The sequence below is a fragment of the Hemibagrus wyckioides genome, linkage group LG27 (assembly GCF_019097595.1).
Source record: "Hemibagrus wyckioides isolate EC202008001 linkage group LG27, SWU_Hwy_1.0, whole genome shotgun sequence".
In the NCBI taxonomy this organism is placed as follows: Eukaryota; Metazoa; Chordata; class Actinopteri; order Siluriformes; family Bagridae; genus Hemibagrus; species Hemibagrus wyckioides.
Window position 1 is genome coordinate 15754559 of NC_080736.1, and position 25000 is coordinate 15779558.

Genomic DNA, 25000 nt, shown 5'->3' on the forward strand with positions numbered 1-25000 from the left:
GCACACGCACCCGGCCATCCACGTGATGTACAAGAAAACGTGATTCATCAGACCAGGCCACCTTCTTCCATTGCTCCGTGGTCCAGTTCTGATGCTCACGTGCCCATTGTTGGAGCTTTCAGTGGTGCACAGGGGTCAGCACAGGCACCCTGGCCAGTCTGTGGCTATGCGGTCCCATTACAATTTGGTCCTTTTGGTCAAACTCGCTCAAATCCTTACGCTTGTCCATTTTTCCTGCTTCTAACATCAACTTTGAGGACAAAATGTTGACTTGCTGCCTAATATATCCCACACACTAACAGGGGCCATGATGAGGAGATACTCAGTCTTATTCACGTCACCTCTCAGTGGTCATAATGTTATGTCTGATCGGTGTAAATATATATATATATATATATATATGTATGTGTGTGTGTGTATGTGTGTGTATTGTACCTGCAGTGCGAGATGAAACCGCTATGTACGGCTCGTCTGAACCTGAAGACCCGGCTGTGGAGAATAACCTCAGTGACCCCACGCTCCGAGTCGATCTGATCCACCAGCCGACTGGCCTGCACAGCACCTGTAGAGTGTGCACACACACACACACATCAAACAACTCACACACATCAAACAACTCACACACATCAAACAACTCACACACATCAAACAACTCACACACATCAAACAACTCACACACTTGCATCTTGAAGTACATGAGTGTGTTGATGGGAACAATAATGACACTGATCTGCTTTTCTTTCTAGAACACAGTGGAGTTTGGACAGGTGAGGGTGTGGTTTCACATACACTCACTCTCTCTCTCTCTCTCTCTCTCTCTCTCTTTCACACACACACACACACACACACACACGATTGTTTACTGTATTAATGCAAATGAAATTCACATTCAGCTCCAAAGCGTCTGATTCAAACTGATGAATGAAATCTCATGAGCAAACTGTTCACAGACTCACACTATAATCCACCGTGATACACTGTGAGTGTTATTATAATACAGGATGGTGGACAAGTAGCAGAAACTCACACTGGTCATCCTGGAGGCTGTGACCTGCTGCTCTGACGGCCTGCAAACACACACAATAACACACCATAACACACACAACAACACACCATAACACACACAACAACACACCATAACACACACCATAACACACACAACAACACACCATAACACACACAACAACACACCATAACACACAAAACAACACACCATAACACACACAACAACACACCATAACACACACCATAACACACACAACAACACACCATAACACACACAACAACACACCATAACACACCATAACACACACCACAACACACCATAACACACACCACAACACACCATAACACACACAACAACACACCATAACACACACCACAACACAACACACCATAACACACACCACAACACACCATAACACACACCACAACACACCATAACACACACAACAACACACCATAACACACACCACAACACAACACACCATAACACACACCACAACACACCATAACACACACCACAACACACCATAACACACACCACAACACACCATAACACACACAACACACCATAACACACCATAACACACACAACAACACACCATAACACAAAACACAACACACCATAACACACACAACACACCATAACACACCATAACACACCATAACACACCATAACACACCATAACACACCATAACACACACAACAACACACCATAACACACCATAACACACCATAACACACACAACAACACACCATAACACACACCACAACACACCATAACACACACAACAACACACCATAACACACACCATAACACACACAACAACACACCATAACACACACCACAACACACCATAACACACACCACAACACACCATAACACACACAACAACACACCATAACACACCATAACACACACAACAACACACCATAACACAAAACACAACACACCATAACACACACAACACACCATAACACACACCATAACACACACAACAACACACCATAACACACACCACAACACACCATAACACACACAACAACACACCATAACACACACCATAACACACACAACAACACACCATAACACACACAACACACCATAACACACACCATAACACACACAACAACACACCATAACACACCATAACACACCATAACACACACAACAACACACCATAACACACACCATAACACACCATAACACACACAACAACACACCATAACACACACCATAACACACACAACACACCATAACACACACCACAACACACCATAACACACACCACAACACACCATAACACACACAACAACACACCATAACACACACAACACACCATAACACACACAACAACACACCATAACACACACAACAACACACCATAACACACCATAACACACAATAACACACACAACACACAATAACACACAATAACACACATCACAATAACACACAACACAATAACACACAATAACACACAACACAATAACACACACATCACAATAACACACCATAACACACAATAACACACAATAACACACACAACACACAATAACACACAATAACACACACAATAACACAATAACACACAATAACACACACCACAACACACCATAACAGGTTTTAATGAGGTTTAATAAACTGTTTACTGTTTTCTTTCCCCCAGGGTGGATGGGTGGATGGATGGATGGATGGATGGATGTAATATTTCCCCTCCTTCACCTCCTGGGGATTAGTCTCTGTTAGACATTATTATAATGAATCACAGCTGAAACACTGCTCTTAACTACTAGTGTTATTAAAACATGATGAATGATTCCTGTGGAGGACTGATTATAACATTATAATTTTAAAAATGTTTTAAAATAAAAGATTAATTTTTAATTTTAAAAAATTAATAAAAGATTAATTTTTCAATAAATAAAAATTTATTTTAAAATTTTAAAATAAAAGATTATTTTAAAAATGAAATATAAAATCTATTTTAGAGGAAACTCTGAGGAACTTGAACAAACAGTTAGCAAACAAGCTAAAGCTAAAGCTTAGGAGTTAAATCATCATCATCATCATCTCACTGCAAACCACAGAGTTTAAACTCACTCAATAACACAGTGTCCAGATAAATAAAGGATAAATATCTGTCCCTGATCATTCCATAATGTTTTAATAAAAAATAAAATAAAAGTAAACAATAAACAGAATTATAAACTCGGAACTCGACTGAAGCGGGTTTGGTTTTTCATTTTCATATTTTACTAAATAAAATCATCTTAAAGACATCACATGCAGTAGACCGTCTCCTCAGTGCGATAATATACACTTTAAAACATAAATCTATTAAAATAATTTTTTAAAAAGAACAAAACCTGGCTATTTAAAAAAAAAAGTGACCTGCTCTTACCTTGTTTTCCTCAAGCTCTAGCCCCTCCTCCACTCCGATTGGACCAATCACGTTACCGGAACAGGAAACGGTAACATTTCGACAAAATAAGAGTTCGTTTTTCTTTATAATAAATCAGTCTCTCTCTCTCTCTCTCTCTCTCTCTCTCTCTCTCTCTCTCTCTCTCTCTTTACACTCCCTTTGAAAAGTAACATTTTAAACAATATCTCAATGAACACAAAAACAATCTCCAAAATGCTGACAAGACTAAGTTTAATATAAACATCTGTATAATATCTGTTTAACTCATAACATGAAGGTAAGGTAAATAAAACAACTAGATTACACATTTTTCAGTTTTATTCAAAATTAGTTGATGCAAAAATGAGTACACCCCACAACAAAAACTACTACATCTAGTGTTTTGAATGGCCTCCATGATTTTTAATGACAGCACCAAGTCTTCTAGGCCTGGAATGAACAAGCTGGTGACATTTTGCAGCATCTATCTTTTTCCATTCTTTAAGAAAAACCTCTTTTAGAGACTGGATGCTGGATGGAGAGTGATGCTCAACTGGTCTCTTCAGAATTCCCCATAGGTGTTCAATTCAGTTCAGATCAGGAGACGCTTGACCACTGAATCACTTTCACCCTGTTCTTCTTCAGAAATGCATCAGTGGCCTTAGATGTGTGTTTAGAATCATTGTCCTGTTGGAAAAGAGCACGATGACCAAGGGCATGGAGCAATGGTCACATCTCTTTCAGTATAGAGCGGCACATCTGTACATCATGATACTGTCAGTGAAATGCAGCTCCCCGACAACAACAGCACTCATGCAGCCCCACATAAGGACACTACTACACACTAGCAGCGGTCAGACTTTCTTGACTGCTGTAAAATGCTGTGTTTTCAGGCATGTGTAATAAATGTGTAATAAATGACCTTATATGATTTAAAAACTATTATATCAGCAGCTTTTTACTGATGCAGTGTTAACTTTCACTGGTGTTTCCACTGATTTTGGTGTTACCCACAAACTGTGGTAAAAGTTTAGTTTTCACCATGACACAAACATCTGGAGTCCAACATCATTCAAAGACTAGAGTTATGGATTTGTAAAGTAAGACAACATAAATTCATATTTAATCAGATGAAGACTTGTTGCATAAATAAATGAAAAATAAAAATCTCTTTGTAATCAAATACCTGGGAGACACTACTTATGTAAGGAACTGATTTTAGACTTTTTGCAGGGTGAGGTTTAGGGGTTTCAGTTAGTGACAGACAGACAGACAGACACTGAACAGTGCTGAGACAATATTGAGCTTAACTACTGCAAAAACTGCAGCTCTTGTGGGGTGTTCCCGGTCTGCAGTGGTCAGTATCTATCAAAAGTGGTCCAAGGAAGGAACAGTGGTGACCTGGAGACAGGGTGAACTATAAAAGCAGGGCTGAGCTCGGCTTCCACGTTTCATTTAAACCTTTGTGCTTATCTCGAGAAGAAAGAAGTGATGGTGCCCAGTACTTTTGGATTTGACGCTCCACAGGAAATGTCCTTAGCTTACAAGGCTTTCCTCTACAAAACTTCATTTGAAGAACTCCACAACGTCTACAGCGTGGGCAGCTTTGTGGTCATCTGCCTGTTCGCAGCACTGGTCCTTCTGATGCTATGCAACTTTCTGGCCAACTTAAAGTTAAGCTGTAGAACACCGACTACACAGGAGAACATACGCAAGGTGGCCCCACCGAAACAGAGCCAAACTGTGTATTCCTCAATGCTTCCACCTCATCAGGACTTTGTGCTGGACATGGATGTCGTCATAAACCAGGTTCACACACAGACGTCTGGTCAGACAGTGGAGCTGACCTTCTCATTAGGGATGGAATAATAACTTATCCATCACTGACGATTAGAGCTTTAAGAAGAGTTAAATCAACACATGAGCACATTGCTTACTGAATAAGGAGAACCTTGCAAGTTGCAAGTTCCTGCAGCTTCACACACCTCTCCTGGCAGGTGTGGACAGGGGTGCGCTAACCTTTTCTATATTTTGGTCATTTTTGATGCTTTTGTGAAGGTGATCATGTATAAAAAAAACAGAGCAAGACTGGACCTTCCTTCAGGTTGTTCAGGTTCACAGTGCACACAGAGCTGAATGAATGAATGATAAATAAAGTAAATAAGTACAAAAATAAATAAATAAATAAATTAATTAATTAATTAATAAGAGTCATTAGAGCTTTTATTCACATATTCCTGTGCCTGATATGTGTCTCTGTACAGCAGAGTTATATTTAAAAAACAATCAATCAGAGGAAAGAGGATGACTCTAACATGTCCCTGGAGGCCCTCAGTTACAGCTTAATTAAAATTCACTTTTTTTAATAAATAAATAAATCAACATTCACATGTAACAGTGGACACAGTAAAGAAAAAATAGTTTAAAAAGGTAAAACCAAATTTAACCAAAAACAACAACAAACTCTTCAAGCAAGAATTATCCATTAAAACTGTGTACATGAATGAAAACCATGCCCCCCAAATAAAGCTGGTTCATTTGCATAACCCCGCCCTAATTCATGCAAGTGTTGGATCAGTATTCAGGCTGCAACCAAACAGGGACATGGAAGAGAAGAAAGATAAAAACTCAATTTCTTATTAAAAAAAAAAAAAAAGATAGTAGAATCATCACAACCTTCACAGAGGTGAGGATTATTCACTTACAATCAAACAAAAACAAAAAAACAGGAAATAGTTGTAATAATTAATAAAGAAAAAGGAACAAAGTGTATAAAGACCATGTGATGTAACACACTGGGGTCTCTGGTCATCATCACATGCTGTGAGAACAGCTCATGGACATCACCATGGACAAGGTGACCACATCCTGCCAAGAACCCTCAACATCCCTCCCTTTATCACACCATCACTGTATCTCTCACCTTTTTGTTCATTTATTTAACACTCTCGGCTTTGTTTAAAAAAATCTGTTGATTTTTTAGGCTTAGATTACGCTGAGCGTTCGCCATAAAGTCTCGGTTTAAGAGCTGTTACTATGGAAACCATAACATATTAGAATAAGCAAATTCATGGTGTTGGATTGACAGAGTCTACATTCTGTTCTTCTTACTCTTCTTATTATTCCTCACAGTTTTAGACGTAGAGCCACAGAATCTGGCAGGATCGCTGTGTTTTTGGGAAAGATTTTGAGGAATTACAGGTTGCCATGTAGCAACACTGCAAAGTGTGTTATAATTCCTCATGGGAATACGTTCAATATCAATTCATCATTCACAAGATTTGAGCACATGCTAAATCCTTAGCAACCAGAGGAGTCCTTAGCAACTGAATTACAACCTAGCTAACAACTTGGACCATACTGAAATCTCTTAGCAACACCATAACAACCACCAGGGCAGATTAATAGCCACCTAGCAACATCCTAGCAGCCCTTTGGGTTATCATAGGAAATAGCATTAACACTTAAAAATTATTAAAAAAAAAAAAAAAATCACTGAAAAAAAAACTTTTAAAGCTTTTATCATTTGAAGCTTTCAGTGTTTTCAGCAGGCTCTGTCAAACCATCATGGACGTTCAGCCTTCTAGTATAAACCTGATGTTCATGATGAAGCTGGAGCCTGTACAGAGCTGTTACACAGAAATAACACACACCTTCTGGCCAATCAGATTCGAGCATGCACCCGCGCCAGGGGATGAAAGTCAAAAACATAATGAAGGAGAAACATTTTCGGAGCAGATGTTCTTCAGCAGTGAGGATTTGAGGAACACTTCATGGAGAGTGATTATGATTATTAAAGATCAGACTGACGAATAAATAAATGATAAAACTGTAAATCATAACAAACTAATTAATAAAAATCCAGTTGGCGAATCACTGACTCCTGATGTTAAAATACACACACATACACAGTTATGTACATTTAAAATAACACTTAAATAATAAAAATAATGACACAATTCTCAAAGCCACAAAGCAGAACAAAACTGGACAGAGCGGTGAGGTCAAACTGAGAGGTGCTGCGGGATGCGTGCTAACTGTTAGATGCTGAACAGTTAAAAACAGACTTGTGCTGTCGATTTTATTCCCCTCTCTCTCTCTCTCTCTCTCTCTCTCACTCTCTCTCTCTCCATCACTGAGTGAGGGAGAACTGGTCCTGTTCGATGGGCTTTTTCACCCAGGCACCGAGACCCGCCTTCTGAAAAGCTCTAATCAGAGTCTGCTTGGCGGAGTGGTAATCTGCTGCAGCCTGTTTGGCCTCGTGATACGAAGCAGGTCGAGCCACTCGGATCCTCAGAGTCTGAGAAAGCTGAGAGAGAGAGAGAGAGAGAGAGAGAGAGAGTGTAACAGGATGTGACAGAGTTTAACAGGGTGTGACAGGGTATAACAGGGTGTGGAGGGTATAACAGGGTGTGGAGGGTATAACAGGGTGTGGAGGGTATAACAGGGTGTGGAGGGTATAACAGGGTGTGGAGGGTATAACACGGTGTGACAGGGTATAACAGGGTGTGGAGGGTATAACACGGTGTGGAGGGTATAACAGGGTGTGGAGGGTATAACAGGGTGTGGAGGGTATAACACGGTGTGGAGGGTATAACAGGGTGTGGAGGGTATAACACGGTGTGACAGGGTATAACAGGTTGTGGAGGGTATAACACGGTGTGGAGGGTATAACACGGTGTGACAGGGTATAACAGGGTGTGGAGGGTATAACACGGTGTGACAGGGTATAACAGGGTGTGGAGGGTATAACACGGTGTGACAGGGTATAAAAGGGTGTGGAGGGTATAACACGGTGTGGAGGGTATAACAGGGTGTGGAGGGTATAACAGGTTGTGGAGGGTATAACAGGGTGTGGAGGGTATAACAGGGTGTGGAGGGTATAACACGGTGTGACAGGGTATAACAGGTTGTGGAGGGTATAACAGGTTGTGGAGGGTATAATAGGGTGTGGAGGGTATAACAGGGTGTAGAGGGTATAACAGGGTGTGGAGGGTATAACGGTGTGGAGGGTATAACAGGGTGTGGAGGGTATAACAGGGTGTGGAGGGTATAACAGGGTGTGGAGGGTAAAACAGGTTGTGGAGGGTATAACAGGGTGTGAAGGGTATAACAGGGTGTGGAGGGTATAACACGGTGTGGAAAATATAACAAGGTGTGGAGGGTATAACACGGTGTGGAGGGTATAACAGGGTGTGGAGGGTATAACAGGGTGTGGAGGGTATAACAGGGTGTGGAGGGTATAACACGGTGTGACAGGGTATAACACGGTGTGGAGGATATAACAGGGTGTGGAGGGTATAACAGGGTGTGGAGGGTATAACAGGGTGTGGAGGGTATAACACGGTGTGGAGGATATAACACGGTGTGGAGGGTATAACAGGTTGTGGAGGGTATAACAGGTTGTGGAGGGTATAATAGGGTGTGGAGGGTATAACAGGGTGTGGAGGGTATAAAAGGGTGTGGAGGGTATAACACGGTGTGGAGGGTATAACAAGTTGTGGAGGGTATAACAGGGTGTGGAGGGTATAACAGGGTGTGACAGGGTATAACAGGTTGTGGAGGGTATAACATGGTGTGGAGGGTATAATAGGGTGTGGAGAGTATAATAGGGTGTGGAGGGTATAACAAGGTGTGGAGGATATAACAGGGTGTGGAGGGTATAACAGGGTGTGGAGGGTATAACAAGGTGTGGAGGATATAACAGGGTGTGGAGGGTATAACACGGTGTGGAGGGTATAACAGGGTGTGGAGAGTATAATAGGGTGTGGAGGGTATAACACGGTGTGGAGGGTATAACACGGTGTGGAAGGTATAACAGGGTGTGGAGGGTATAACAGGGTGTGGAGGGTATAACAGGGTATGGAGGGTATAACAGGGTGTGGAAGGTATAACAGGGTGTGGAGGATATAACAGGGTGTGGAGGGTATAACAGGGTGTGGAGGGTATAACAGGGTGTGGAGGGTATAAGAGGGTGTGGAGGGTATAACAGGGTGTGGAGGGTATAACAGGTTGTGGAGAGTATAACACGGTGTGACAGGGTATGGAGGGTATAACAGAGTGTGGAAGGTATAACAGGGTGTGGAGGATATAACAGGGTGTGGAGGGTATAACAGGGTGTGGAGGGTATAACAGGGTGTGGAGGGTATAACAGGTTGTGGAGGGTATAACACGGTGTGAAAGGGTATAACAGGTTGTGGAGGGTATAACACGGTGTGAAAGGGTATAACACGGTGTGGAGGGTATAACAGGTTGTGGAGGGTATAACACGGTGTGAAAGGGTATAACAAGGTGTGGAGGGTATAACACGGTGTGGAGGGTATAACAGGTTGTGGAGGGTATAACACGGTGTGAAAGGGTATAACAAGGTGTGGAGGATATAACACGGTGTGGAGGGTATAACAGGGTGTGGAGGGTATAAAAGGTTGTGGAGGGTATAACAGGTTGTGGAGGGTATAACAGGGTGTGCAGGGTATAACAGGGTGTGGAGGGTATAACAGGGTGTGGAGGATATAACAGGGTGTGGAGGATATAACAGGGTGTGGAGGGTATAACAGGGTGTGGAGGATATAACAGGGTGTGGAGGGTATAACAGGGTGTGGAGGGTATAACAGGGTGTGGAGGGTATAACAAGGTGTGGAGGGTATAACAGGGTGTGGAGGATATAACAGGGTGTGGAGGATATAACAGGGTGTGGAGGGTATAACAGGGTGTGGAGGGTATAACAAGGTGTGGAGGATATAAGAGGGTGTGGAGGGTATAACAAGCTGTGGAGGATATAACAGGGTGTGGAGGGTATAACAGGGTGTGGAGGGTATAACAGGGTGTGGAGGATATAACAGGTTGTGGAGGGTATAACACGGTGTGACAGGGTATAACAGGTTGTGGAGGGTATAACACGGTGTGACAGGGTATAACAGGTTGTGGAGGGTATAACACGGTGTGACAGGGTATAACAGGTTGTGGAGGGTATAACAGGGTGTGGAGGGTATAACAGGGTGTGGAGGGTATAACATGGTGTGGAGGGTATAACAGGGTGTGGAGGATATAACAGGGTGTGGAGGGTATAACAGGGTGTGGAGAATATAACAGGGTGTGGAGGGTATAACAGGGTGTGGAGGGTATAACAGGGTGTGGAGGGTATAACAGGGTGTGGAGGGTATAACACGGTGTGACAGGGTATAACAGGTTGTGGAGGGTATAACATGGTGTGGAGGGTATAACACGGTGTGGAGGATATAACAGGGTGTGGAGGGTATAACAGGGTGTGGAGGATATAACAGGGTGTGGAGGATATAACAGGGTGTGGAGGGTAACAGGGTGTGGAGGATATAACACGGTGTGGAGGGTATAACATGGTGTGGAGGGTATAACAAGGTGTGGAGGATATAACAAGGTGTGGAGGATATAAGAGGTTGTGGAGGGTATAACAGGGTGTGGAGGGTATAACAGGGTGTGGAGGATAAAACAGGGTGTGGAGGGTATAACAAGGTGTGGAGGATATAACATGGTGTGGAGGATATAACAGGGTGTGGAGGGTATAACAGGGTGTGGAGGATATAACAGGGTGTGGAGGGTATAACAGGGTGTGGAGGATATAACAGGGTGTGGAGGATATAACAGGGTGTGGAGGGTATAACAGGGTGTGGAGGATATAACAGGGTGTGGAGGGTATAACAAGGTGTGGAGGATATAACACGGTGTGGAGGGTATAACAGGGTGTGGAGGATATAACAAGGTGTGGAGGATATAACAGGGTGTGACAGGGTATAACAGGTTGTGGAGGGTATAACACGGTGTGGAGGATATAACAAGGTGTGGAGGGTATAACACGGTGTGACAGGGTATAACAGGGTGTGGAGGGTATAACACGGTGTGACAGGGTATAAAAGGGTGTGGAGGGTATAACACGGTGTGGAGGGTATAACGGTGTGGAGGGTATAACAGGTTGTGGAGGGTATAATAGGGTGTGGAGGGTATAACAGGGTGTGGAGGGTATAACACAGTGTGACAGGGTATAACAGGGTGTGGAGGGTATAACACGGTGTGACAGGGTATAAAAGGGTGTGGAGGGTATAACACGGTGTGGAGGGTATAACAGGGTGTGGAGGGTATAACAGGTTGTGGAGGGTATAACAGGGTGTGGAGGGTATAACAGGGTGTGGAGGGTATAACACGGTGTGACAGGGTATAACAGGTTGTGGAGGGTATAACAGGTTGTGGAGGGTATAATAGGGTGTGGAGGGTATAACAGGGTGTGGATGGTATAACAGGTTGTGGACGGTATAACAGGGTGTGGAGGGTATAACGGTGTGGGGGGTATAACAGGGTGTGGAGGGTATAACAGGGTGTGGAGGGTATAACAGGTTGTGGAGGGTATAACAGGGTGTGGAGGGTATAACACGGTGTGACAGGGTATAACACGGTGTGGAAAATATAACAAGGTGTGGAGGGTATAACACGGTGTGGAGGGTATAACAGGTTGTGGAGGTTATAACAGGTTGTGGAGGGTATAATAGGGTGTGGAGGGTATAACAGGGTGTGGAGGGTATAACAGGGTGTGGAGGGTATAACACGGTGTGACAGGGTATAACACGGTGTGGAGGGTATAACAGGGTGTGGAGGGTATAACAGGGTGTGGAGGGTATAACAGGGTGTGGAGGGTATAACACGGTGTGGAGGATATAACACGGTGTGGAGGGTATAACAGGTTGTGGAGGGTATAACAGGTTGTGGAGGGTATAATAGGGTGTGGAGGGTATAACAGGGTGTGGAGGGTATAACAGGGTGTGGAGGGTATAACAGGTTGTGGAGGGTATAAAAGGGTGTGGAGGGTATAACACGGTGTGGAGGGTATAACAGGTTGTGGAGGGTATAACAGGGTGTGGAGGGTATAACAGGGTGTGACAGGGTATAACAGGTTGTGGAGGGTATAACATGGTGTGGAGGGTATAATAGGGTGTGGAGAGTATAATAGGGTGTGGAGGGTATAACAAGGTGTGGAGGATATAACAGGGTGTGGAGGGTATAACAGGGTGTGGAGGGTATAACAAGGTGTGGAGGATATAACAGGGTGTGGAGGGTATAACACGGTGTGGAGAGTATAATAGGGTGTGGAGGGTATAACACGGTGTGGAGGGTATAACACGGTGTGGAAGGTATAACAGGGTGTGGAGGGTATAACAGGGTGTGGAGGGTATAACAGGGTATGGAGGGTATAACAGGGTGTGGAAGGTATAACAGGGTGTGGAGGATATAACAGGGTGTGGAGGGTATAACAGGGTGTGGAGGGTATAAGAGGGTGTGGAGGGTATAACAGGGTGTGGAGGGTTTAACAGGTTGTGGAGGGTATAACACGGTGTGACAGGGTATAACAGGGTATGGAGGGTATAACAGGGTGTGGAAGGTATAACAGGGTGTGGAGGATATAACAGGGTGTGGAGGGTATAACAGGGTGTGAATGGGTATAACAAGGTGTGGAGGGTATAACACGGTGTGGAGGGTATAACAGGTTGTGGAGGGTATAACACGGTGTGAAAGGGTATAACAGGTTGTGGGGGGTATAACACGGTGTGGAGGGTATAACAGGTTGTGGAGGGTATAACACGGTGTGGAGGGTATAACAGGGTGTGGAGGGTATAACAAGGTGTGGAGGGTATAACAGGTTGTGGAGGGTATAACAGGTTGTGGAGGGTATAATAGGGTGTGGAGGGTATAACAGGGTGTGGAGGGTATAACAGGGTGTGGAGGGTATAACAGGTTGTGGAGGGTATAAAAGGGTGTGGAGGGTATAACACGGTGTGGAGGGTATAACAGGTTGTGGAGGGTATAACAGGGTGTGGAGGGTATAAGAGGGTGTGGAGGGTATAACAGGGTGTGGAGGGTTTAACAGGTTGTGGAGGGTATAACACGGTGTGACAGGGTATAACAGGGTATGGAGGGTATAACAGGGTGTGGAAGGTATAACAGGGTGTGGAGGATATAACAGGGTGTGGAGGGTATAACAGGGTGTGGAGGGTATAACAAGCTGTGGAGGATATAACAGGGTGTGGAGGGTATAACAGGGTGTGGAGGGTATAACACGGTGTGGAGGGTATAACAGGGTGTGGAGGGTATAACACGGTGTGACAGGGTATAACAGGTTGTGGAGGGTATAACAGGGTGTGGAGGGTATAACAAGGTGTGGAGGATATAAGAGGGTGTGGAGGGTATAACAAGCTGTGGAGGATATAACAGGGTGTGGAGGGTATAACAGGGTGTGGAGGGTATAACACGGTGTGGAGGGTATAACAGGGTGTGGAGGGTATAACACGGTGTGACAGGGTATAACAGGTTGTGGAGGGTATAACAGGGTGTGGAGGGTATAACAGGGTGTGGAGGGTATAACAGGGTGTGGAGGGTATAACATGGTGTGGAGGGTATAACAGGGTGTGGAGGATATAACAGGGTGTGGAGGGTATAACAGGGTGTGGAGAATATAACAGGGTGTGGAGGGTATAACAGGGTGTGGAGGGTATAACAGGGTGTGGAGGGTATAACACGGTGTGGAGGGTATAACAAGCTGTGGAGGATATAACAGGGTGTGGAGGGTATAACAGGGTGTGGAGGGTATAACAGGGTGTGGAGGGTATAACAGGGTGTGGAGGATATAACAGGGTGTGGAGGGTATAACAGGGTGTGGAGAATATAACAGGGTGTGGAGGGTATAACAGGGTGTGGAGGATATAACACGGTGTGGAGGGTATAACATGGTGTGGAGGGTATAACAAGGTGTGGAGGATATAACAAGGTGTGGAGGATATAAGAGGTTGTGGAGGGTATAACAGGGTGTGGAGGGTATAACAGGGTGTGGAGGATATAACAGGGTGTGGAGGGTATAACAAGGTGTGGAGGATATAACATGGTGTGGAGGATATAACAGGGTGTGGAGGGTATAACAGGGTGTGGAGGATATAACAGGGTGTGGAGGATATAACAGGGTGTGGAGGATATAACAGGGTGTGGAGGGTATAACAGGGTGTGGAGGGTATAACAAGGTGTGGAGGATATAACAAGGTGTGGAGGGTATAACAAGGTGTGGAGGGTATAACACGGTGTGGAGGGTATAACACGGTGTGGAGGGTATAACAAGGTGTGGAGGGTATAACAGGGTGTGGAGGATATAACAGGGTGTGGAGGGTATAACAGGGTGTGGAGGGTATAACAGGGTGTGGAGGATATAACAGGGTGTGGAGGGTATAACAGGGTGTGGAGGATATAACAGGGTGTGGAGGGTATAACAGGGTGTGGAGGATATAACAAGGTGTGGAGGGTATAACAGGGTGTGGAGGATATAACAGGGTGTGGAGGGTATAACAGGGTGTGGAGGATATAACAGGGTGTGGAGGATATAACAGGGTGTGGAGGGTATAACACGGTGTGACAGGGTATAACAGGTTGTGGAGGGTATAACAGGGTGTGGAGGGTATAACAGGGTGTGGAGGATATAACAGGGTGTGGAGGGTATAACAGGGTGTGGAGGATATAACAGGGTGTGGAGGGTATAACAGGGTGTGGAGGATATAACAGGGTGTGGAGGGTATAACAGGGTGTGGAGGGTATAACAGGGTGTGGAGGGTATAACAGGGTGTGGAGGGTATAACAAGGTGTGGAGGGTATAACAGGGTGTGGAGGATATAACAGGGTGTGGAGGGTATAACAGGGTGTGGAGGGTATAACAAGGTGTGGAGGGTATAACACGGTGTGGAGGATATAACAGGGTGTGGAGGGTATAACACGGTGTGGAGGGTATAACAAGGTGTGGAGGGTATAACAGGGTGTGGAGGATATAACAGGGTGTGGAGGATATAACAGGGTGTGGAGGGTATAACAAGGTGTGGAGGATATAACGGTGTGGAGGGTATAACAGGGTGTGGAGGATATAACAAGGTGTGGAGGGTATAACAAGGTGTGGAGGATATAACAAGGTGTGGAGGGTATAACACGGTGTGGAGGGTATAACACGGTGTGGAGGGTATAACAGGGTGTGGAGGATATAACAGGGTGTAGAGGATATAACAGGGTGTGGAGGGTATAACAAGGTGTGGAGGATATAACACGGTGTGGAGGGTATAACAAGGTGTGGAGGATATAACAGGGTGTGGAGGATATAACAGGGTGTGGAGGGTATAACAAGGTGTGGAGGATATAACAGGGTGTGGAGGATATAACAGGGTGTGGAGGATATAACATGGTGTGGAGGATATAACAAGGTGTGGAGGGTATAACAAGGTGTGGAGGGTATAACAGGGTGTGGAGGGTATAACAGGGTGTGGAGGGTATAACAAGGTGTGGAGGGTATAACAGGGTGTGGAGGATATAACAGGGTGTGGAGGGTATAACAGGGTGTGGAGGGTATAACAGGGTGTGGAGGATATAACAGGGTGTGGAGGGTATAACAGGGTGTGGAGGGTATAACAGGGTGTGGAGGATATAACAGGGTGTGGAGGGTATAACAGGGTGTGGAGGGTATAACAGGGTGTGGAGGATATAACAAGGTGTGGAGGATATAACAAGGTGTGGAGGGTATAACGGTGTGGAGGGTATAACAGGGTGTGGAGGATATAACAGGGTGTGGAGGATATAACAGGGTGTGGAGGGTATAACAAGGTGTGGAGGATATAACAGGGTGTGGAGGATATAACAGGGTGTGGAGGATATAACAAGGTGTGGAGGGTATAACAGGGTGTGGAGGATATAACAAGGTGTGGAGGGTATAACAGGGTGTGGAGGGTATAACAGGGTGTGGAGGATATAACAGGGTGTGGAGGGTATAACACGGTGTGGAGGGTATAACAAGGTGTGGAGGGTATAACACGGTGTGGAGGGTATAACAGGGTGTGGAGGATATAACAGGGTGTGGAGGGTATAACAGGGTGTGGAGGATATAACATGGTGTGGAGGGTATAACAGGGTGTGGAGGATATAACAGGGTGTGGAGGATATAACGGTGTGGAGGGTATAACAAGGTGTGGAGGATATAACAGGGTGTGGAGGATATAACAAGGTGTGGAGGGTATAACAAGGTGTGGAGGATATAACAGGGTGTGGAGGATATAACAGGGTGTGGAGGATATAACAAGGTGTGGAGGGTATAACAGGGTGTGGAGGATATAACAAGGTGTGGAGGGTATAACAGGGTGTGGAGGGTATAACAGGGTGTGGAGGATATAACAAGGTGTGGAGGGTATAACACGGTGTGGAGGGTATAACAGGGTGTGGAGGGTATAACAAGGTGTGGAGGGTATAACACGGTGTGGAGGATATAACAGGGTGTGGAGGATATAACAGGGTGTGGAGGGTATAACAAGGTGTGGAGGATATAACGGTGTGGAGGGTATAACAGGGTGTGGAGGATATAACAGGGTGTGGAGGATATAACAAGGTGTGGAGGGTATAACAAGGTGTGGAGGATATAACAAGGTGTGGAGGGTATAACACGGTGTGGAGGATATAACAGGGTGTGGAGGGTATAACAAGGTGTGGAGGGTATAACAGGGTGTGGAGGATATAACAGGGTGTGGAGGATATAACAGGGTGTGGAGGATATAACAGGGTGTGGAGGATATAACAAGGTGTGGAGGGTATAACAGGGTGTGGAGGATATAACAGGGTGTGGAGGATATAACAGGGTGTGGAGGGTATAACAAGGTGTGGAGGATATAACAGGGTGTGGAGGGTATAACAAGGTGTGGAGGATATAACAGGGTGTGGAGGATATAACATGGTGTGGAGGGTATAACAAGGTGTGGAGGGTATAACAAGGTGTGGAGGGTATAACAGGGTGTGGAGGGTATAACAGGGTGTGGAGGGTATAACAAGGTGTGGAGGGTATAACAGGGTGTGGAGGATATAACAGGGTGTGGAGGGTATAACAGGGTGTGGAGGATATAACAGGGTGTGGAGGGTATAACAGGGTGTGGAGGATATAACAGGGTGTGGAGGGTATAACAGGGTGTGGAGGATATAACAGGGTGTGGAGGATATAACAAGGTGTGGAGGGTATAACAGGGTGTGGAGGGTATAACAGGGTGTGGAGGGTATAACAGGGTGTGGAGGATATAACAGGGTGTGGAGGGTATAACAGGGTGTGGAGGATATAACAGGGTGTGGAGGGTATAACAAGGTGTGGAGGATATAACAGGGTGTGGAGGATATAACATGGTGTGGAGGGTATAACAAGGTGTGGAGGATATAACAGGGTGTGGAGGATATAACAGGGTGTGGAGGATATAACAAGGTGTGGAGGATATAACAGGGTGTGGAGGGTATAACAAGGTGTGGAGGATATAACAAGGTGTGGAGGGTATAACGGTGTGGAGGGTATAACAGGGTGTGGAGGATATAACGGTGTGGAGGGTATAACAGGGTGTGGAGGATATAACAAGGTGTGGAGGATATAACAAGGTGTGGAGGGTATAACACGGTGTGGAGGGTATAACAGGGTGTGGAGGATATAACAGGGTGTGGAGGATATAACAGGGTGTGGAGGGTATAACAAGGTGTGGAGGATATAACAGGGTGTGGAGGGTATAACAAGGTGTGGAGGATATAACAGGGTGTGGAGGGTATAACAAGGTGTGGAGGATATAACAAGGTGTGGAGGGTATAACGGTGTGGAGGGTATAACAGGGTGTGGAGGATATAACGGTGTGGAGGGTATAACAGGGTGTGGAGGATATAACAGGGTGTGGAGGATATAACAGGGTGTGGAGGATATAACAGGGTGTGGAGGATATAACAAGGTGTGGAGGATATAACAAGGTGTGGAGGGTATAACAGGGTGTGGAGGATATAACAGGGTGTGGAGGGTATAACAAGGTGTGGAGGATATAACAGGGTGTGGAGGGTATAACAAGGTGTGGAGGATATAACAGGGTGTGGAGGGTATAACAGGGTGTGGAGGATATAACAGGGTGTGGAGGGTATAACAGGGTGTGGAGGATATAACAGGGTGTGGAGGGTATAACAAGGTGTGGAGGATATAACGGTGTGGAGGGTATAACAGGGTGTGGAGGGTATAACAAGGTGTGGAGGATATAACAAGGTGTGGAGGGTATAACAAGGTGTGGAGGGTATAACACGGTGTGGAGGGTATAACAGGGTGTGGAGGATATAACAGGGTGTGGAGGGTATAACAGGGTGTGGAGGGTATAACAGGGTGTGGAGGGTATAACAGGGTGTGGAGGATATAACAGGGTGTGGAGGGTATAACAGGGTGTGGAGGATATAACAGGGTGTGGAGGGTATAACAGGGTGTGGAGGGTATAACAAGGTGTGGAGGGTATAACAGGGTGTGGAGGGTATAACAGGGTGTGGAGGGTATAACAGGGTGTGGAGGATATAACAGGGTGTGGAGGATATAACAGGGTGTGGAGGGTATAACAGGGTGTGGAGGGTATAACAGGGTGTGGAGGGTATAACAGGGTGTGGAGGGTATAACAGGGTGTGGAGGGTATAACAAGGTGTGGAGGATATAACAGGGTGTGGAGGGTATAACAGGGTGTGGAGGATATAACAGGGTGTGGAGGGTATAACAGGGTGTGGAGGATATAACAGGGTGTGGAGGGTATAACAGGGTGTGGAGGGTATAACAGGGTGTGGAGGGTATAACGGTGTGGAGGGTATAACAGGGTGTGGAGGGTATAACAGGGTGTGGAGGGTATAACAGGGTGTGGAGGATATAACAGGGTGTGGAGGATATAACAGGGTGTGGAGGGTATAACAAGGTGTGGAGGATATAACAGGGTGTGGAGGATATAACATGGTGTGGAGGGTATAACAGGGTGTGGAGGATATAACAAGGTGTGGAGGATATAACAAGGTGTGGAGGGTATAACAAGGTGTGGAGGATATAACGGTGTGGAGGGTATAACAGGGTGTGGAGGGTATAACAAGGTGTGGAGGGTATAACAAGGTGTGGAGGGTATAACAAGGTGTGGAGGATATAACACGGTGTGGAGGGTATAACAGGGTCTGGAGGATATAACAAGGTGTGGAGGATATAACAGGGTGTGGAGGATATAACAGGGTGTGGAGGGTATAACAGGGTGTGGAGGATATAACAGGGTGTGGAGGGTATAACAAGGTGTGGAGGATATAACACGGTGTGGAGGGTATAACAGGGTCTGGAGGATATAACAAGGTGTGGAGGATATAACAGGGTGTGGAGGGTATAACAAGGTGTGGAGGGTATAACACGGTGTGGAGGGTATAACAGGGTGTGGAGGATATAACAGGGTGTGGAGGGTATAACAGGGTGTGGAGGATATAACAAGGTGTGGAGGGTATAACAAGGTGTGGAGGATATAACAAGGTGTGGAGGGTATAACACGGTGTGGAGGGTATAACAGGGTGTGGAGGATATAACAGGGTGTGTAGGATATAACAGGGTGTGGAGGGTATAACAAGGTGTGGAGGATATAACAGGGTGTGGAGGATATAACAGGGTGTGGAGGATATAACAGGGTGTGGAGGGTATAACAAGGTGTGGAGGATATAACAAGGTGTGGAGGATATAACAGGGTGTGGAGGGTATAACAGGGTGTGGAGGATATAACAGGGTGTGGAGGGTATAACAAGGTGTGGAGGATATAACAGGGTGTGGAGGGTATAACAAGGTGTGGAGGATATAACAAGGTGTGGAGGATATAACAGGGTGTGGAGGATATAACAGGGTGTGGAGGATATAACAGGGTGTGGAGGGTATAACAAGGTGTGGAGGATATAACAAGGTGTGGAGGGTATAACAGGGTGTGGAGGATATAACAGGGTGTGGAGGGTATAACACGGTGTGGAGGGTATAACAAGGTGTGGAGGGTATAACAGGGTGTGGAATTCTAACAGGGTGTGGAGGATATAACAGGGTGTGGAGGGTATAACAAGGTGTGGAGGATATAACAGGGTGTGGAGGATATAACAAGGTGTGGAGGGTATAACAAGGTGTGGAGGATATAACAAGGTGTGGAGGGTATAACACGGTGTGGAGGGTATAACAGGGTGTGGAGGATATAACAGGGTGTGGAGGGTATAACAAGGTGTGGAGGATATAACAGGGTGTGGAGGATATAACAGGGTGTGGAGGGTATAACACGGTGTGGAGGGTATAACAAGGTGTGGAGGATATAACAGGGTGTGGAGGATATAACAGGGTGTGGAGGGTATAACAAGGTGTGGAGGGTATAACAGGGTGTGGAGGATATAACAGGGTGTGGAGGGTATAACAGGGTGTGGAGGATATAACAGGGTGTGGAGGGTATAACAGGGTGTGGAGGATATAACAGGGTGTGGAGGGTATAACAGGGTGTGGAGGGTATAACAGGGTGTGGAGGGTATAACAGGGTGTGGAGGATATAACAGGGTGTGGAGGGTATAACAGGGTGTGGAGGATATAACAGGGTGTGGAGGGTATAACAGGGTGTGGAGGGTATAACAGGGTGTGGAGGATATAACAGGGTGTGGAGGATATAACAGGGTGTGGAGGATATAACAGGGTGTGGAGGGTATAACAAGGTGTGGAGGATATAACAGGGTGTGGAGGATATAACAGGGTGTGGAGGATATAACAGGGTGTGGAGGATATAACAGGGTGTAGCGGAGATTATTGAAGATCCTCTGATGCTGATGCCGTCAGAAGGATCATGGAGCTATACCTTGTCATGCAGACGAACCCAGCGGCTGTACAGGGCGTGTTTGCAGAGGTGAGACGGTCGGCCAAGGTCATCCTTCCCTGTGGTGGCATTGATGACTTCTAACCCCTGATCCCCCACCGTCCAGTTCACACTGAAATTTGGAGCTTTACCGGGCTGCCGGGCTTCTGCGTTACTGATTCCTACACAGACACACACACACACACACACAGACACACACACACACACACACACACACACACATACACACACATATTATAATTCCAATAAGCCTGCTTCAAAATTTAGCAAAAAAACAAAGTAAAAGCCTGGAAGACAGATGAAACATTTATTAATGATTTATTTATAGTGCATTTTTATGATGATTTTTATGGTGATGGTGATGATGATAGCGGGCTGTACCGCTGAGCAGTGGTCTGTTGAGGGTGAAGGGTTGTGGTAACTCCTCTATATCTGCGACACGCTGGTACATGGCCCTGCTGAGGTGATCTGCATGGTACAGACTACCCAGGATTATACTGGAGAAATAGATAGGGCCTGAGAAATAACTCATCAGAGAACCCTGCACACCCACCACATTCCACCTGAGAGAGAGAGAGAGAGAGAGAGAGAGAGAGAGAGAGAGAGAGAGAGAGAGAGAGAAGGGGGAGTGGGGGAGAGGTTTAACACTAGACAAACCATTTATTCAAATTGGCTTATTTGTTCCTATAATATTTATAATAAGTCTCTACTGGTCTGGATAAACATGAACATAAAATTAAGATTGTTTATACCCATAAACTATATTATACTGTGTATCACAATATATCAGCCATCCCTGTGTGTGTGTGTGTGTGTGTGGGGCAGTGTTTGTCACTGAGTGTGTGGTGTATATTATGTATATTAAATGTGTGTGTGTGATGTGGGTTTAATCAGAGCGCTAATCAGCACTACTGAGGAAATGTTGAGTGATTGGACAATTAAAGCGCTGAGATCAGACAATCAGCTGGAAGTCAGTGTTGAAGTTGTGAGTATTAATCAGCTTCGATTAATCGAGTCGAGTCAAGTAACAGCTGCAGTACAGACACAGCTTTAACGACGCAGAGGAATCGGCCATGTGACATCCTCCGTGTGATAAAAATGTGAAATTTATCACTGTGTACAATAATAAATGTCCTACATGGTTTCAGATGCCATGAGTCCCTCCTGTGGTGATGAGGTCATACCTGGCGATCTTATCACTGCAGGACATGGTGAGTAGCCTCTCCCCCTGCAGGACTCCGTCCCACGTCTGGATGGTGTTGCTGGAGCGGACCGGGATGGTTCCTTCACCAGACTCGATCTTAGTGCGCAGCTGTCCTCTGGCTTTCCTGTTTGGGTGTCTGTCTCCCTGATCTGCTCCGAAAACATACACATGCCTTGTCATCAAGCATATTTTCCAAGTCCAAAGATCTACACGTTAGTCTTTCCTCTAATCTAAACACTTCAGATGGAAAAATTCAACTCATCAAGTCCTGAGAAAGAGTTCATTTGATGGACTAAACTGAATTAAACTAAATTGACCTGCACTGGACGACATATAAACAAATCTAATATGAACGAAATGAAGTGGATGTAAACTGTGTACAATCTTGATCTAATATAAACCAATGACGAATGATCAAGCGCTCTCCTGTACTCTGTACATCACAATCATTTACATAACAGAGAGTAAAATAAAACGAACTGATCAGAATTGAAGTGAAGTGAAATGTTCACACCCTCGACTGCGGCTTCGTGCGGCGAGAAGATCCGGGCGTCTCCGCACGGCGAGGTGCTGATGTACAGGTGGAACTGAACACCATCCTTCAGCTGGAAGCCATACTGTTCACACCGCCGGAATATGGAGCTCTCGTGATGCTCAGGATTGTTACTGCAAAAAGTCCACCACAAGCAGGAGGGTTTTTATGCTCCGTCACCCATAACATCCATCACTCAATCACTGTTTAACACACAGCCACGACTAAACACACCATGACCCATCAATTACACACACACACTCCTCCTATAGTCTGAAATAGAATCTAACAATCAATTTTCCAACCCACTGTCTGCTGAGATTGATTTTTTCAATCAGTTTTGTACAGAAAGGATTGGCAGCTATCAATCTTTATAGAATTTCATTTCACTTTCATTTATTTAAATTTCACACACTCTTTCTGAGGCGTTCACACAGCCATCCTGAAGCCGGGTCCATTTTAATAACTCAATATACAGTATTCTTAAATGGTGATGTTTTAATTTTATTTGATGAATCTGTGTCAGAATTGGCTAGGGTTATCTTCATGTTATGTGCTCTGCTCCATGCTCGAGTCATTCTCAGATCTGATTGGCCTAGAATAATTTACACAACTCACCTGAGGAAGTACTCCAGCTGACTGTACAGGTATCTGATTAGTGAGCGGCGTGCAATGATCTCAGCATGACAGTCGTTTACTGCCAGGCCTCGGTCACTCATGTACTCCCCATTTATGCACTTGGTTCCCGTGGAAACACAGATCACCTGTGCATCCTTCACATCAGTCCCTAAACATCATACACAAGCCAAATTAAATGAAATATATACAGTAATTTATGGAAACAAATTTATTCACAAACCTTTCATACATGCTTTTCATGAATTAGTTCAGGGGGTAAAAAGTAATAGCACCCTATATTAAGTAGTAGGAGTTAGTGTGGGTCTGTGGGACAGTGGCTGTGTGTGTGTGTGTGTGTACACGCTTGTGTACCTGTTGTCATAACAACACCGGCAAGGACTTTCCGTCGAGCATGAGGTGATATGAAGTTGTCAGTCAGCTCACTGAACTTTTCCACCACAAGCCGAGACACAGCATCTGCTAGGACCTAACACAGACACCCACACACACACACACACACACACACACACACGTGCATAGCTGATGGTGATGTGCTTCCTGTTTTAGCTGTGCACTATTCTCTCTGATGTTAATTAAGATTAGTTTCTCTCGAACATTGTTGATGTGGGTGAAATGGGAGGGATTATAGATGGTGGATTATCAGAAGTGTAAATAATCACTGAACACAAACAGAAAGCTTAAGAGCTTTAATGTCTGACTGGTGTACAATGCCACTTCAATCATAATTATGCTTTGATTTAATTAATATCACACTAATGAAGATTGACAGGGGCTTTTTAACAAGGGTGAATGATCAACAGATCAACAAAGCCACTGATGCAAACAATTCACTGAATAATAATAAAGGAATTTACTGCAGCAGTAATACCGAGGGCCAAAACTTATCTGACTAAAGAAAGAGGCTCTAAAATACAGTGTGACTGAATACAACATGGCTACCTGATACTGAGAGTTAGAATTTAAAGAGAGCTTCATGAGAGAGGTTTATTGGGTAGCATTCAGGATTCATCAGGTAGCGTTTAGGGCTAAGACAGGTAAGGTTTAGGGTTTATAATTTAGGGTTCAGGGTGCATTACTGAACTTTCACCCTCATATGTATAGCCTGTAGAATTTATAGAAAATACAGGAGTATTTTTTTTTGTGTCGGGATCTCAGGTGTGCTCGAGCTCACCTGTGGCAGGTGTAACTGTAGACCGTCTCTCGGTATGGGCTGTCTAGACGGCGTTTGGTCCAACTGCATGTTGAAGAGGCCTGAAAGTGCCGCCTGAGCCGCACGTGCCTTCGCCAGCTTCTTATTCCGGCCCGATCCTTGAAAAACCTGAGAGTCCACCGTTACAGCCATCACAAAGTTCTTAGCGTGGCTCTCTCCGCTTTCCGCCACAAACTCGTATCTGACACCTGGCCGCAACTCGTTGAGGATCATCACTGCATTCTTCCCATGGCCAACAAGTACTGCCTGTGGTGCCGATACAGGTGTCAGGCACTCGCTCCGGGGGTGAAAGGTACCGT

At 45.1% G+C, this 25000-nt stretch overlaps 2 protein-coding genes across 5 annotated transcripts in view; both read right to left on the bottom strand.

The window, feature by feature from the left end:
- The window catches only part of mmadhca (metabolism of cobalamin associated Da), a 20122-nt gene extending 16662 nt beyond the window's left edge, over positions 1-3460 (bottom strand). For 2 of the 3 annotated variants that reach the window (XM_058381607.1, XM_058381605.1), the window contains exons 1-4: positions 3409-3460; positions 2657-2746; positions 1028-1067; positions 436-562 (exon numbers count right to left, since the gene is read on the bottom strand). In XM_058381607.1, coding sequence (XP_058237590.1) covers positions 436-562; positions 1028-1036 — 136 coding nt within the window. In that variant the 5' untranslated portion in view covers positions 1037-1067; positions 2657-2746; positions 3409-3460. The remainder of the gene's footprint in view (positions 1-435; positions 563-1027; positions 1068-2656; positions 2747-3408) is intronic. The other variant, XM_058381606.1, reaches the window with a different exon arrangement.
- A 327-nt stretch (positions 3461-3787) lies between these two features.
- adarb1a (adenosine deaminase RNA specific B1a) overlaps positions 3788-25000 on the bottom strand; it is a 34236-nt gene continuing 13023 nt past the window's right edge. The window contains exons 3-10 of one of the 2 annotated variants that reach the window (XM_058381447.1): positions 24663-25000; positions 23843-23957; positions 23471-23639; positions 22835-22986; positions 22301-22469; positions 21498-21679; positions 21099-21277; positions 3788-7717 (exon numbers count right to left, since the gene is read on the bottom strand). The exon at positions 24663-25000 is cut by the window's right edge and continues 537 nt beyond it. In XM_058381447.1, the coding sequence (XP_058237430.1) occupies positions 7541-7717; positions 21099-21277; positions 21498-21679; positions 22301-22469; positions 22835-22986; positions 23471-23639; positions 23843-23957; positions 24663-25000 (1481 nt within the window). In that variant the 3' untranslated portion in view covers positions 3788-7540. The remainder of the gene's footprint in view (positions 7718-21098; positions 21278-21497; positions 21680-22300; positions 22470-22834; positions 22987-23470; positions 23640-23842; positions 23958-24662) is intronic. The other variant, XM_058381446.1, reaches the window with a different exon arrangement.